The 16,713-nt window shown below is 49.2% G+C and overlaps 1 protein-coding gene across 1 annotated transcript; it reads right to left on the reverse strand.

The window, feature by feature from the left end:
* Positions 1–467: 467 nt before the first annotated feature.
* Positions 468–15,146, reverse strand: LOC119434520 (ankyrin repeat and sterile alpha motif domain-containing protein 1B). The gene is made up of 2 exons (XM_037701668.2): positions 14,786–15,146; positions 468–806 (listed from the first exon to the last, which is right to left on the reverse strand). The coding sequence occupies exons 1-2, from the start codon at positions 15,144–15,146 to the stop codon at positions 508–510; spliced, it is 660 nt and encodes a 219-aa protein (XP_037557596.2). The 3' UTR covers positions 468–507.
* Between the last annotated feature and the right edge of the window lie 1,567 nt (positions 15,147–16,713).

The following is a 16,713-nucleotide window of genomic DNA, read 5'->3' on the forward strand; positions in this document are numbered from 1 at the left end:
ATTTATTTTATGGTAATACCCTTTTAATTTTTAAGTACCGTCCCAAGCTCCTCATTTTTACCTATCCGCTGCGCACTTGTTATTCTCCATGTTTTGTCAACGTGGTTCGCATTGACAAAACATCTATTCTTAGGTAAACTTACTGCCGAAATGGTAATGTAATTTCACCTCGGAAAGAATGGCACGAAAGAAAACGTCAAATGATACCACGTGACAAGTGCAATAGTTCGTCTTATGCGTCTTCTGCTTACTGTGCCATTTCTTCCGAGATTAAACCCCCACCGAATGGGCGAACAAATCCTTCTTAATATCATTTAATTCTGTTCGTTAACTGCTTTTAGGTCTGCAGCTGTATTTTACTATTCTGCACACTTCGACGTTGGGTTGTGCAGGGCAGGGCGCAGTCTACCCATACATATATACGCTTCTTCGCCGTCTTTTTCTTTAACGTCAATATGCGTTATATTTCACCTTCTTGCGTTTCATTAACATGTTTCTTAATAACTGTTATCTAGACGACTCCATGGCCACATGGATGCACTTTAAATCTGGTCCACGTGTCTTCGCGGGACCGCAAGACGTGCGAACAGCGAAGTACGTATGGTGCTTTTTGGAAGCACATGCAGTCACGCATGACATCAGCCAATCAGACGCCAGGGCCCGGCTGGCAGGCACGCGCATGCGCCTTCGCGCGGCGCGCTCACCTCGGATCATGTCCCGCGCCTGCTTGGCGATGCCCGTGTTGAGCTCTTCGAGAACGTCCGTCGCCCTCCGGTTCTGGGCATCGCGGAGGTCCACGTCTACGCCTGCGCGAGAAGGGAAAGGCCACCCATTGCAATTTGCACTGAGAACCCACGCAAGCATGACGTCGGAGGAGCCGAAAAAGGTTATATAGTTTTGACAAGCCGGGGTTGTTTGACGTGCACACAAATCTATAGGCACACGAGCATTTTTCTTTTTTCGCACCTTAGATCAGAATACAGCACCTCGCGGTCGTGAAACAAACCTGCGACCTCATGTACGGCAGCAGGGCGCCGCGATCACGTAGCACGTGGTTTGAGCCTCTCCGTTTTCAAACCCTGTGGTCGGGGCTCGGGTTGTCTGGTCCTGGTAGCGCACATGTGGCAGTATTAAGGCTTGCATTTCACCAGGAAATAGCGAATGCTTGCTTAGTGTATCCCCCACACCTATTTGGATAACATATCTAAGTGCATATACGTTTTTTGTGCAAGAAAGAAGACCACCGAGAGAGGCCTCGCTCAAACGGCGAGATTTCGGACAAAGAAGAAAGGGAGAAAGGGAAGCCTTACACGGCACTTAATGATCAACGTGAAAACTCGCTGGAGAGTAGGAACAGTTTGTTAGGCTATACTTAGCATAATATCAGGAACAGACTAGGAAATGGCCTAATGCACACAAACAGTCGGCCGCGAAAGTCTGTGGCACAACGGTTCCACAACAAATGAGTGCAGTTCTGCTGTTAAGGCATGATCACTTCTAATTCAATGGATCGCTGCGTAAGTCGCGAAAGCCGTTTTATACAGAGTGAAGCCTTCATATCGAGGCTACGAACCGAGGCATCGCAGAAATTCAGCTTTTCTCGCAAAATCACTTGTCCCGTAAATTTTGGAGGCAAACTTTACTATACGCTGTGTATACTCCTGCTTAATTCGCCCCCCTCTCACATACGTTGCTTTCCTCGCACCATCATGAAAGTTTATTTATTTATTCATAAAAGTACCTACAGCGCTGCAAGCGCATCATTGCAGGTAAAGTGCAAGTTCATTCGCAAGCGTTCAAAGTTCATTCGCACGACAAACGTCTCTCTTCTCGCAGTGTCTAACGCTCGATCGCACAACTCCTGCCAGCGACCCTCCCTCCTCCGAACCCTGACGGACGTTGTTGCCGAATTATGGAACAGTAGGCGGGGTAGCCTACGCGCGAGCATGACTCCGCATGAGCGGGCACCACCGCACGACCCACGACGTGAGACTGAATACGAAATGAGAGCGCAGGAGAGCAGCGTCAACCGCGTCGGCCGCGGAGGAAGACCACTGCCCGACACGTGCCTGCTTTCGCAACAATAGACCAGAGCCTTCACAAAAAGGGTGTCGGCAAAAGCGTTGCCAGCTAATTTTCTGCCCACGCGGAGGTTAAACACCTTCGTGACATTTGCGCAAACAAGTTATCTCTTCTTTTCCGTTTCTCTTGTCTTTGTTCAATTATTTTTGCGTCAACGAACCGGGGCATCAAACTTTGAAAAAAAAAATAATAAGAGGCAAATAAATTGTCGTCGTTCCTATAAACAGTAGACAGCCGAGTGCGAACAACCACAGAGTGATTCAGGTATGTCAGTGTACAGGTATGAGGTTGCGATTTTTATTTGTTTTTCGCGTTTCTTTATCTTCAATCGCTCGCCTTGTATGGCTGGCGTAACAGAATGACTTCGACCTTCTGACTATGCTTATTTATTCATTCATGTAGCCTCAGGTCCATGTGACATTATAAAGGGGAGTGGTAGTACAAAACTTCACAATAAAAATATCAACACGCTACAGAGAGTCTCGTGATTACACAACAAAATTGCTCCTATAGTTATACAATGTTAGCTAAGGCTTCGCGAAAATGTTTATTGCTCGCTTATTCGCCTAGATATGGCGGACATCCATAAAGCGCTGACTTCTGAATTTCTCCTGATCCAATGAAAGTTACCTGCGTAAAATCTTATTCCATTCGATAAACACAATTTTCCGTATCGCATTAGGATAGCCAGCGTGACGACAGAACGTTTTCGTGCTTCCATTCACGGCTCACCCGTGACGCATGCACGTGACCAATTTCCCTCAGCTTTTTGCGGCGACCGCGTTGGCAGTGGAAGTTGGTACAAAGCTTACCAGGCGCATAACACATGTAATTCTGCGGCGACGTATCATAACGATATCGCATTTCTTTTTGCCACCTGTTTTATTATGGCCCGCCTCGCAAAAATTAAACTGAAAAAAAAAAGTAGGGCGAAGCGTTCCATAACTGCACAGAGGTCACCACCCAGACGCTCGATCACCCGAGGTTCCTTTAACATGCACCCAAAGGACAGGGCACAAGCGTTTTCTGCGCTGCTCTCTCCTATCGGGGCAGATGCGGCCGCTGCGGCCGGGAGTCGAACCCTGAACCTCGTACTCAGCGGCATCGTAGCCGCAGAGCCACCGCGGCAGGTGCATCGCTGATGTGGCACAGAACTAAGCTCATCGGTGGAACCGACATCGCTCGTATTATACATATACGACGGGCAAGACAGTGAAACGAGCGAGTCGAGAGTGACATGCGACCACTACGCCCTTCCACACAAGAGCAGCGACGTGAGTGAAACTGGGGGAAGTGCACGACGCTTCAAAGTCTGAAAGTCCAACGAGACGGAATGTCCGACGCGTGCCACGTGACCGGCGAGACGAAATGCCGAACGAGACGGAACGTCCGACAAGAGCGAATGTCCAACCGAGACGGAATTCCCAACGATGTTGAATGTATACAACCGAGGCGGAACGTCCACTAATGGACATTCCGTCTCGTTGTACATTCAGGCCGCAAGCGCGCCCTATAGCTGCAGGCCGAGCTCGCCGTCCCGTTAACCTAATTTCCGTGCAGGACGATCTGAGCTACTGTTTGCTAGAGAGGCAAGCAAACCTTTCTTTCCAAAACATTTCTCAAAAAAAACTACCAGCTTCCGAAGCCGTGTTACTATTGCGAGATCACGAATGACCCCACGGATCTGTAGAACCACAGGTGTAAGTGACTTGCAATATATACTATATTAGCTTTTAACAAGACTACAAGAGACAAGAAGCGCGATCACGAAAGCACCTGACGCCGAGTGACCACCTTAGGGAGCCTACATGCAAGCGCTGCAGGTAGGCTCCCTAGACCACCTGGTATCGCTACGCTACCTGTCCGAGGCGGCTCGAACTTATCGGCGTTTTCGAATGCGCACAGCGCGCGCACTCGCCGACTGCGCGCCGGAAATCGCTCGCTCTTTGGCCAGGGTTGGGAGTGAGCGAAGCCGCAGATCCATTATTTGCCAAATTTTAATCAACTATTTGGCAGATCGATAGGTTGCGTTAATGCGCTGCTCGATCCGCCGCTAACATTACGGCTGCAGCGAGATGAAGAGGCCCGGCCACGGGTATTCGTCCTACAGAAAGAGCCAGTGCCGAGCCGTTATTGCGTTCTGGCCCACTTCAATCACACCTCATTATTCTGTCAGTATTGCTGAAAGCTGGGCTCGTCGGTAACCAGCATTGTGTAACATAGCATGAAATTCTAACAGGAACTAAAAAGCCAGTTGATGCACCGTCCTGGGCATCATTGTTAGCTAAGGCTTATGTCTTCGATCGCCTCGCTTAGCGATGTAACCATGTTTCCACAATGCTTATTCTTCTAACCGTGCCTGCTCATACGTACACACTGACCTACGTAACAGCACGGTGTCGCAAAGAGCGCGGTAAGAACGACGGACCGATTCGGCATCACGTACTTCGCGAAATGGCGTGTCTTCCGGCTATTGTGCACCACTTTAAACAAAAGAGAGAGGGGGGGGCGGATCCTTCTATGCCGATCAAGTTAATTTTATGCTGTTACAGTAACCTGAAGAAGCATACGATATTCTTTTGTGTACCTCTTAACTAATTTGTAAAGCTTGATTACTTACTTCACTTTTGTGCTTCTTGAGGACGACGGGCATGTGTGAACGTCTGTGACTATTAGTGCAATACCACACGCGTCAGCGAACTCCACCGCTAATTTCCATCTTTCCTTCCCTCCTCTCTCTCTCCCTGTCATCTTTGTGTTCCCCTTTCCCATTCCACCGGTGTAGGGTAGCCAACCGGACGTTATTCTGGTTAACCTCCCTGCCTTCTGCATTTCTCTTTCCTTCCTTCCCTCCGGATTACTTACTTCTTATTTATACATCACAGCAGATATTTCTACAGCACGAGTTACAACACAGTATAAAATAACCTATTTCAATTAATCTCGGCGCGCCATCTATTGCGTGGCGCTTATTGCCCCGTTCAAAAGAAAGCCCGCGAAATATAAAAAGACGCCAACCTGACCTCCCGCTTGCGCGCCGCAGCAGTGCTTCTCTCAAACACGCTGCAGGCGAACTACACACGCAGCGTCACCCGGCTCTTGCGTCGATTTGACAGGTCGTTTATTTTGGTATGGCCGCGAAATTCTTACCAGCGGCGAGCCCCGCCTTTGAGCCTGCGACCACTTGCGACAGCGGTATATATAGTATAAGCAGACTTCCAAACCCAAGTTAGCAAAGAATCGCAACGCTCGCTGTTGATTTGCCTCGTGAGAAGAATCCAGCATGGGCGTGAATGCTAGCGTGCAGCCACCTCGAAGAAACGCTACATGTCGAGCATACAACTCAAATTGTGCCCATTACACCGACTGAATTAGTTCGTTCGCCGCGTGTTTGAGAGCAGCACTGTTGCGGCGCGCCGCAGCCGGGTGGCGTTCTTTTTTTTTTTTTTTTTTTTACACGAAAGTGTTTTATGCCGGGGTCCGCGATGAGCTTCCGTGACGGATGTAACGGATGTGATGTTCTGCGCCAACGAGTAAAATATGTTTTGTTGACAGGGATGGCGCCGCCATGTAGGAGCGGTGAAGCGAAGTACTGCATCGTGACACTAACGAGCGCCGACAGGGAGCGCTTCGGTAGTCACAGCACAGCGGAGGCTCCAACGCGGTATAATAGCCGGTTTAGCCTGGTGTTGGCACTTTCCGCACATGGTTTGTCTTTCGCGCCGGATTAGCCTGTGAGGCCTCGTCGACTACGGAGTGCAGCCTCAACATACATCAGCAGCGCTTACAGGCCACCTACTGCTTCGCTTGCGATGGCCCCAACTAAGAAAACCGCAGCGCTAAGTGGCGCAGAAAGCCAACAGCGTCGACGGGCGAATCTCGCTTTGGTCCGGCGAGAGACACGCCAGCGTGAAGCAGATCGAACGCCTTCGCGCGTTCGCGGCGCACGCTACGAACTCTGCCAGTCGCATTCCTGAAGCTGGGCGCGTCGCAATTCAAACGGGTGCCCAAGACACAATGAAGTCGGACCAACATGCTCATACCTTCACCGAAGCGACTCGCCAACAGGACACAGCACGCCATCCAAACTAGAAATACGGTAACCGGCCCACAAATAGTGCGCTTTTCACTGCAGCGGACCGCGAGTTCACGAAGCAAACATGCAACAGCTTCTGTGAAGACACGTTTCACTTTCGTGTTCTACCGATTCCTATGAAAGAGTGATCAACCATATTTTTTTTTCTTTCTCAGACTTTCCTTTAAGCCACGCCAAAAAATAGTGCGCCTAAAACAGTTGAATTTGATGTTTTAAATGTGTTCTAAAAGCTAGTGTTGGCATATCTACCATAGGAGGAGGAGGAGGGAAAAAAAGAAGGAAGGGCAGGGAGGTTAACCAGAAGCACGTCCGGTTTGCTACCCTACACGGGGGAAGGGGTTTAAAGGGATGAAAAGAAAGGAGAGAGAGGGAAGAAAGTACTCGCAGTATAAACACGTGCGGTTGTCAAACACTTCACAATCGGTCACTGAGGCCAGTCGACTTCATGAACTGTAACAATGCCCGCGTCGCTTTGTAAGCCTGCGACGCGTGGGGCCACGGTCCAAGAATCTTTGTCTCTGAAAACGGTCTGCTGTCTAATCGGTTTAACACACTCCGGAGAATGTCGCGTTCGGTCTCATAAAGATGACAAAAACACAACACGTGTTCCACCGTCTCCTCACAGTTGCACGAGTCACAGATTGGTGTGTCGGACACGCCCAGAAGGAATGAGTACGCTTTCGTAAAAGCCACTCCTAACCAGAGGCGGCAAAGTAAAGTTGCATCACGGCGGGGGAAGTTCGATGGAATTTGTAGCCTCAGTGTAGGATCCAGCCGTTGGAGATGACAGTTCGTAAAAATCGGGCTGCTCCATGACGTTTCTGTCTCGGTTTGAGCGAGTAAACGAAGACCCCTCGCAGCGTCTGTCCTTGATAAGGGTATAGGAACAGTCAGGGTTTCCTTAAGGGCTGACCGGGCGGCATCATCGGCAAGGTCATTACCGACGATGCCACAGTGCCCCGGCAGCCATTGAAAGATGATGTCATGTCCGTTCATGAGGGCTTGATGGAGAACCTCTCTGGTCTCAAACACCAGTTGTTCATGTGTCTTGCGTCGTAATGCTGACTGCAGACTCTGAAGGGCTGCCTTGGAGTCACAAAAAATGACCCACTTTCGAGGTGGTGTTTCTACGATATAATTAACTGCAGCACGTAGAGCGGAAAGTTCTGTTGCCGTAGAAGTCGTTATGTGGGACACTTTGAACTTCCTTGTAACTTGTAAGGTCGGGATGATAAAAGCGCCTGTGGAGCTGGTGGCTGAGACAGATCCATCGGTGTAAACCTGCGTTCTTAACTCATATGCATCGTTCAGCTATCTACCATAAATATCGCTATCAAAAAGTTAGCTATTAATCTTTACGAACTAATTAATTAGGAGCAACACAAAAAATACCGGCCCTTCTTGAGGTTGCATCGACACGTACAGTTGGTTTCATCCGCTCAGAAGGCTTCTCTTACAAAAAGAAAAAAAGAGAAAATCACACACTAATTATCACCTTGGTGTGTGACAATCTGGACACCCTGTGTATAAATGGTGCGGCAGTGAATCGAAGCAAGACCAAGTCGAGACGTTTACGGGGTGCAAGGAGGTGGGAACGGAGAAAGTGTTTTCTATAAATAGTCAAGATACAGCATTGTGCAAAGCAACACTGTGTTCGTGCCAACTTTAAACGTTGCTATACAACGTGACGTCACGGGGAGGAGAAAAAATTGGCAGTAAAGATTCTGAGGGTCCGTGAAACATAGACAAGTCGTCCCGAGCCAACGGACCTTCACAGCTGAGGAAAAAGGTCGAAGAGACGAGAAGGAACGAAATGTGAGAGACAGAAAGCGAGCGTACAGTTGTACCAAAGCCACCCTTGTATACACCAGCACTATACCCAAGGGCGCCATACCCTGAAGTCCTGAGCATAGTCCTCTGCCGCGCAATTAACGAGGCACGGCCCGTAAGAACTGCATGGCTTCTGGAACTTAGCCAGAGGCTCGTCACGGCGCCCGAGGTCAATGGCCCCTAGCAAGTGCTCGCACGCCAGCGGCCCGAGACCCTGCCTCTCTAGCCAAGAAACTCGCATAAATCCTCGCTGTCCGCGAACATCGAGCAGTCCTTCCTCAACCCCCCCCCCCCCCCCTCAACTTTGTCTGCGAGCGATCCCGCAGAAAAGTCCCGCTGACAGAGTGAATGGTACAGAGAAGCGCCGCGATGACGACAGCAGCCCAGGTGCCTTTAACGCCCGTAAGCATTCAAAGTGTCGCGCGGTGCCACGCTGCGACAGGGCAGCAGCAAGAAGTGCGCGCGTTCTGGAGATTTGCCAGCCTGCAAGTGACCTCGGAAGGCTGCGCGTGCAATACGAACGCGTGCGTCACAACACAGGAGGCGTCCAACTCATGGGGGCGTCTATACCGCGCGCTCGTAAATCGCGAACGTGTCGCAACAGTGCGGCCGCTGTCGTTCGATGGATTGATCGCAGCCCCGATATTAGTGTGCCAGCGTAACTATAACAAAATAACGTTCCCGACGGTATAACGTTTGTGGCGGACGTCCGCGAAAACACACGGCCTTACGCGAAATTCTGGATATTAAGACACCGAGTTCCATCACGTTAACGTCAGCGAAGTTGTAGGGCAGCTGACAGTTTATGCAGTAGATAATAGCGTTAGGGTTTCGGTGGTACGTACCAGCTCTAGGCGGGAAAGAAAAAAATCGAGTGTGAAGAAGAAACACAGGAATGATGATAATGATTCGTTTAGTAGTAAAACGTGCAATAACGCGATAAAGGAACACGTGTATGCGCTTCTCAAACCACCGCATCGGTGCACCCCCCCCCCCTCCCCCCTTTAAGGAGTTTCGCAGTGCATCCAGTTTGCCGCGCTCTGAATTTCCCTTCGAAGGGAAGCGCGCGCGCGCGGCGTCTGCGGCGCACCTACCGCCTCCTCCGCACGAGCGCGCCCCGCTCGCCGTTGTTTACGCCGCTACGCGTCAGCTGTCGGCAATCGCGCGCACTCGCCACGGTCTCGGGCACGCACGCCGGCGTTGTGTCGTCCGCCGGCGTCGACGCGCGTACGTACGTCCGGTGAAAAACACACCGCGACGGACGGGGTGCGAGGCGCGCTGCCCGTGAAAGGATGCAGAACAGCAGCAGCAGCAGCGGCGATGATTCAAGGGCGCCAACGCCGCCTCCGCTGCCGCTCGCGTAATTGCGTCACGCGTCGCCTACGCAACCGCCGCTCACTCCCGTCGGGGCGGAACACGAGCACCGCCAGTCGCGGCTTTGTCGTCGGGACCGCACGCCGCGTCGGGTAGTTTAGTATTGACACGCGAGTCGACACCTCCTGCGGCGCGACTGCGGAAGGACGTGTGACATATGCCTCGCAGACAGGTGGAGAGAAGACACGCGCGCGCGTGTCGCTTTTGTCGCTCACAGTTGGTGGCCGCGACGCAGTGTGAACGCTCTATACTGTGCTTAAGCAGCTGCGCCGAAGATTTAAACGCTTCTACCCATGATTGCGAGCTCTACGTTTGAGTGGTGTCGATTTGCTTCGATAATGCAACGGCGAAACAACAACCCCAAAAGAACGGCAAGAATGGCCGCCTCAACATTTTATTTAGTTAGTTATTTTGCGTAAAAATAGAAGCTTGGAGAAATGATCTCTTCCATACGTTCATACATACGGAGTTAAAAAAAAAAAAAACACTGGCTCTCCCGCAATCGAGAGTAGATGTAAGCATGAAATGGTTATATATGGCGTCTTTTGCTGCCTGTGGTGCCGCCGCCTTCAATCGCTTTTCTTCCAACAGTGCAGAGCGCTCAAGGTCTGTCGCTATACTTTTTTCTTGTCGCGGATCGCTCACGATTTAGGGACCGCTGGCGTTCAAAAGAGCACAAGCAGCCTATCTGCCTTTTGAACGTCGCTATTGTAAACGACAAGTAAAACTTCAGCGTACTTGAACTTACAGCTTGATTGATATTGTGAACAAACATTGGGAAGTAATCGGAAGCAATATTTTTTGTAAGTTGTTTGGCCAGTAACTAGAGTATGTAATGCGGTCTGTACAAAGGGTTGGGGGCCAGAGACCGCATTTTCTTAACTTCTGACTGGTTGCCCACATGATCTCGTTTTCTTCTCGTTTGAGTGCCCGGATAACGGCTCTGGCTTTTGGCTCAATGTCACTTGAAGGTCGCCGACAACAGGAAAAAGCATTTCATGCTTAATAGCCGAGCAGGATCGCTCAAGCGTGCACTATTTACGTGTATGCAGCCAACGGCATGTCTAATGGCGGGAAGCGTGAAATTACAACGGAGCTACGGAACAGTTCCTGTCAAGCCGTTTCGAAGCTACTGTGGGAGAGATCGGACCCGTCGTCGAGCTGTGTACTGAGGCCCCTGCAGGAGAACATTGGTTGCTCCAAAGCCCCGTAATATGCATTAAGAAGGGCAGTGTAGTCAGTACCAATGCATTAGTGCGCCGGCCAGAATTGGCCACCATGGTCCAGCACGACTTCATCCGTGTGTTTACGATACGAGTTGTTCCGATGGGCTGCTCATAATAATCTTACTAGGCGAGTACACTACGGGCGTGAAGTCCACCAAAATTCGAGCTGAGTAACTTGTTAGCTTATGCATTGAAATTTCTCGACTGAAATATATTTCGTTAATGTGCAACGATGTTTATTTAACGTTTGTGCCGACCTCTGTGTGAGTATTTAGCTTTGCATAGGACAAAAAGCATAGACTGCTCATCCTTGGCAACTTTCGGTCTGCTTGCAGCTAAGCCAGAGATTCACACGATTTCATACATCCTACAACCTTCAGACAAGCATCCGAGCTACCTCGCAGATATCGACTCCGTCTACCACGTCTTCAGTACGCCCATTTTTTGAAGGGACTATCCCGCAACTCCACGACTATCATTATCAAACGGCTATCATTATCGTTCAGTGTGCGACGCGCACGCCCCCACCTCAGTCTGTGTCAGAAGTAATTACATAATTTCAGCATATGCAGGCTATAGCTAAGTCCACATCGGCTAAGTGCCAATCTCAACATGCAGAGGGCATACGATCAGACTTGTGCGACTTCACGCACTGTTTATTTAGGAAGCATTTAATCACTGTTACGTTGTCTCACGCGCATGCGCAGTAGTTGTGTCATCTCTGGCTTTTGATCGTTGGATTTTCCTTTTAATTGTTGCGCCGCAATAAAAGTTTTCATGTGTTAGCGAGGGCTAGCGTTTCCCACCTCGTTCTTTGTTTCATTTTCGCGTTGTTTATGCGAATTACCGGTAACTATTTCGCGACTACACACATTCATAGCCATACTTACAGCACATTAGGCCTACCCTGTTCACGTTCTTGTATTTTTTTTTCTCCAGTTCGTTCCAGACACTACCACTACATTACCAATTGTCGTAAAACTCCAAACAACCCATAGGTTTTGCCATGAATTGAAAAAAAAATTTGTTATGTGATATGTATGTGACTAGTGTACTGCATAACCCGATTTCGTTTTAGACCTGCCGTTCTTATGTACGTCAACATGTTGCTTAAGTTGTTTTTTTTTTCATTTCTTTCTTTTTCTTTTTCCTTCACTTCTATGTTAGTTTTACCTAGTTTCACTATATTATTTACTGCCGATACGCTGTTGTCTATTAATATCGTTATTTACTCATATCTGCATCATTATTTATCATTTTTGCAATTGTACTCATTCAGCTACCATTCTTGCCATTGTAACTTTTATGTTAACCATGAACAGAAGGTCCCAATTCAGTTTTTACTATGGGACCTCCTTCTGTATACCTCTATCTGTAAAAGCTTTTCGTGAAATAATAAATAAATAAATAAATAAATAAATAAATAAATAAATAAATGATTGATTGATTGATTGATTGATTGATTGATTGATTAATTGATTGATTGATTGATTGATTGATTGATTGTACCATGATGTGAACCACCTAGCCCGCCAACAAGTGCTATTAAACATAAAAGTCATCACGTGCAAAACGAAAGATGACACGAAAGTTGGCTTCTCCCTACATAGACTCTTATTGTGGAAAAGCCAGCTTTCAAGTTATCTGCAAGACAAGCTACGTGCAGACACGTTCCAAACAGCATCGGCATTCGTGCATGAGTTCAATCCCCACTGGCGCTGGCGGGCAAAGCTTTGCATTTTCGTTTCTCTTTCTTCTTCTTTTTTTATTTCGAGGGTGAAGATGAGGATGTGGAGGCGGCCTGACGAAGACAAGATAACGCGACGACGAAGGCGTACCGGAAAGGGAGGACGCAGTAGTCTCAGTTTCGCGCTCTTAACGGCTCTCGCAGTAAAATACTTTGCAACCTACACGGTACGTCGCGTATGCTTATTTATAAGCGGCTACAGCGCTTCGGTCAATTTTGCCGTAAACACCGGCGCATTTCGCGAAGCCGTCTCTCGTACAATGCATGGAGTCGGCGAGCGATTTTTACACCTCACTAACGCGTACTCAGACGCGTTAGTGAGGTGTAAGCACTAGTGACGTCAAGCACTTTCGGTTGCTGAATAACCCAACATCGAAGTATACAGTTCAAGCGGTCGTCAGTCGCGTTGTACGAAAGGATCGCAGATGCGTCGGCTGCCCTTCTCTAAGACCTTGCCGCTTCCGCTACATCGGACAATTGGGCACCACCGACCGTCTAGCTCGACTGGGAGCAGCGACCCAACAAGGACGTAGCCGCCTCCGAGGTTCTAGCTCTGAGCAACCGAGCAAGACGTCGCCCTGCATGCGGGTCAGCGGCACCTACACGATGACGACTGTTGGCGACGAAGTAACGACGAGGTCTTTTTTATTCTAGCTGATCCAATTGGTGTAGCATCATCCGCGTTTTCTCCTTTTCTTTTTCTTTTTTTTTTTCTTTTTACAGCGAAGCTGTTAACCTCTAGTTGGTCGGGAGTTTTCGTGGGCTCGTTCTGGTGCTCGCTCACCCAGCAACAGCACCGCCACCTGGCGACCACGGCCACTCAGACAAACCGCTAACGGCAGCTGGAAAGCGGCTTTGTCTTTGACTTTCCGCGTAAGAAAATTATGTTGTCTCGTATATTCGAATTACAATCCGAAGCTATAATATTTGCAGGTTGTGTGTAAGTCATCCTTTACAAATTTTCTGACGTACTTTTACTTTGAGAAATTGAATTAGTTAAATAACACACTTGTGTTTGGTGGAGGGCCTAGGAGAATGAGGATGTGTGCTGCACTTCCGCTCACGTGCTTGCGCGCGTGGCGTACGTCGCTTGTGGTGGTGGCGCTTGTCTAACGACGGCGCAATAGCTTCGATGTACATCCACTTTCACAGGGTGGAATTGAGGCGGATGTTTTTATAATTAGATGGGCTTTTGGTATGCAGATTCGGAATTGTCAATGCGTGGCCGATCCGTTATTTCGCAGACATATATATCACTTTGTGGAGCGAAAGAGCGAAACTATAATGACGCGAACAAGCGCTACTGCAAGCTTTTATTGAGATGCGATAACGCGTTTATTGAGATGCACGAACGCGCATTCTTAAACAGAGTAAGTGTACAGAGTCGTGACTTATACGCGAAATCTACGAGAAAAAAAATGAAAACGAAACAGAAATAAAAAGAGAAACAACGAAATAAGAGAGAACGCAGTGACGAGATTGCATGCTCATGCGGCATAACACTAAAGTCGTATCATTATGCGCCGTGACTCCCAACAATTGTTGCTTCCCCGCTGACAATGTGCGTCGACTTCGCCTCGATCGTGCTTTGTCCTACGAAGAACAATGGAGCACCAACTACTTCGCTCCTTCACCTTGTAACACCCGCGCTGCTGGGGAAACGCCGCTTTCGAGTCAGGTCACAAGCACCGAACTCGTTATAGGAAGTAATCGCGCGACGTCAAATACGCCGTATTGTTCTATTCACCGCTTCCACTGTGCAGCTGGTTCGAATCGAGATTTAGACGTAGCCTTTCGCCGCGACCATTGTACGACAATATTGCGGTCTCGGTGGCATCAGTGCATACCCCCTACAATGACGCACACTCTAAATAGACCACTTTCCTAATCAGCAAGTGCGCTTCTCTGTACTGCACGTTTGCCTTTGCCCAACTACATGTAGGCGGCAACGGTCACGGTTCAAATGAAGCCGAAGTGCTAGCTGCACATGTATAAGCGGACAACACGCTGAGGCGCATGTTCTTGCACATGGTTGCCTCGCGACTGTCACGTCTACCTTTTCCATGTCATATAACACAAAAGTGTGTTCGTACAGGTCTCCATTGGATTGGCAAAAGCCGCCGCGGCAGCCCAGTGGCTATCGCGTTGCGCTGCTGAGCTCGAGGTCGCGAGTTCGATCCCGGCGGCGGCAGCCGTGGGGGCAGAATACAAAAACGTTCGTGTACCGTGCATTGGATGCATGTTAAAGAACCACAGCTGGTAAAAGTTAAACCGGAGACCCCCTCCCACTACGGCGTACCTCATAATCGGATCGTGTTTTTGGCAATCCCGGAATTAAATTTAATTGTTCTTGGTCGCCAAACTGCCCCCGCGAAAAAGAAGAAGAAAGCCAGCTTTGTGTACAGTGCACGTGAAAAAGAAGCAACGCACCGTAGTCGAGCAAGAGCCGGACGACGTCCAGCTTGCCGAAGGTGGCGGCCTCGTGCAGGGCGGTGCCGTTGTCCGTGCGGCAGTTGACGGGGAAGCCCCGGTCGAGGAGGAGGCGCACCACCTGCCGGTGTCCGTTGCGCGCCGCCAGGTGGAGCGGCGAGTGGTGCGCCGTGGCGAGCCGCTGCAGCGAGTGCGCCTGCGCGCCCACCAGCAGCGCCACGCTGTCCAGCCGACCGTACTGGGCGGCCAGGTCCAGGGGGCTCTCGCCGCGCACGTTGCGCAGCCCGGGCTCGGCTCCGTGCGCCAGCAGCAGGGCCACCACCTGGGAAAAACCACGGGACGCGACAGGGCGCCCGATCATCGTCAACTTCGAGGTTACACGTTGTACTTACTATAGAAGAGAAAAAATGAACGCCGAGCTTCTATTACACGAATTCCGCGCAAAACAACCAGCGCCGGTACGTCAGTATGAGGTCACAGATTTCAAGGAATATATCTCGTAATCTTCATCCATCATACGCCTATTCACTCTTTCTTTCCCCCAACGCAGTGTAGCTGGCTAGAGGAATGTACCTCCGGCCGACCTCTTTGCATTTCGTATCATTAAACTTTTCTCTCTCTCTCTTCTCGTACAGAACCTCTGATGGCAAAGTAAACGTTTTCGAAACTCACGAACTTCAGTCTTTGGTTCCTTTAGAATGCACTGTAGCCCATCTTTAATTAGATGAAATTAACTAAGCCACAACAGACACCGTTAATATTATGTGTCGTGACAGCAAACTGATGCTAGAAAGGCGCGACGTCGCAACCCGTATTTATTTTCTGCGTGTTTTACGGCTCACCAGGCTCCCTCTCACGGAAAGAGCGGCTTTAGTGGTATTGCGAAACCGTAATTTATTAACACAGAACCATTTCTTTTTCTTTGGTTTGACTTTAGAAGCTACTATATTTGGTCGGCGGGGAATTCTCCTGGTCGACGTGGAACACAGCAAGGTAAACGGGGATTTTCGCTAATCGATTTCAAGCAGTTTTTTTTTTTTTTTTTTCTCTGCATCGCCCTCTTTTTTTCCCAGCTATCGCGATCCGACGCTCGTTCGGTCCATTCGGCGCAACACGGCGCGTTTCCTTAATCGGCTCATTCATAGCGGATCCATTGAAGTGCGTCGGCGATGCAACCTGCATCGAAGTGACTACATATTCGTTATCTAAGCTATGATTTTTCCAGACTACGATGCAAAAAAAAAAAAAAAAAAAAAAAAAAAACGTGAACGCTACCCTTTATATCATCAAGAGCCATTCCTGATGAATGACGAACTATTCATGCTGTACGACCCAGGATGTTCCGGACTCGCGTCATTGTATTTTATCACCGCTCCTGCTGACACCAACGGCGATTTCGAACACAAAGGAACGCGAAGTTTAGATTCCCTTGGGGAGCGGGCAACGCACATTTCCGAGGGAACCACGTGAACATCTGTTTCATTCTTTATTTCGGGTAGTATTTAAAGTCAACGGCACTCAAATAATGAAAGGAGGCAATTGCAAGAGACGTGTACCTCTAAGAACAACAAGGAAATCTTCTTGCCGCTTGCACTTTACCTGTACCGTACAAGACAGACACAGATCCCTTGGCAATATTTTCACCTACGGCGTACTCCTCTCTTCGCCATTAATACGTAAAACGTCAGGAGCCGCTCTAAAGCACTTCGAATTGAATTGTGGGGTTTTACGGGCCAATTAAGACCCCATTTGAATTCGATCCGGCGACCTCGTGCTTAGCAGCGCAACAACATAGCCGCTACGCCACCTTGCCGGGCAAAGCGTATCGCGCAGCACGGCGCACAACCAATATAAATCTACGTTTAAACGAAATATCACTTGCCATCTTCATCGAAACGACACGGCTATAGCGTGCATTAAGAAGTGAA

Source organism: Dermacentor silvarum, unplaced genomic scaffold, assembly GCF_013339745.2.
Source record: "Dermacentor silvarum isolate Dsil-2018 unplaced genomic scaffold, BIME_Dsil_1.4 Seq119, whole genome shotgun sequence".
Lineage (NCBI taxonomy): Eukaryota > Metazoa > Arthropoda > Arachnida > Ixodida > Ixodidae > Dermacentor > Dermacentor silvarum.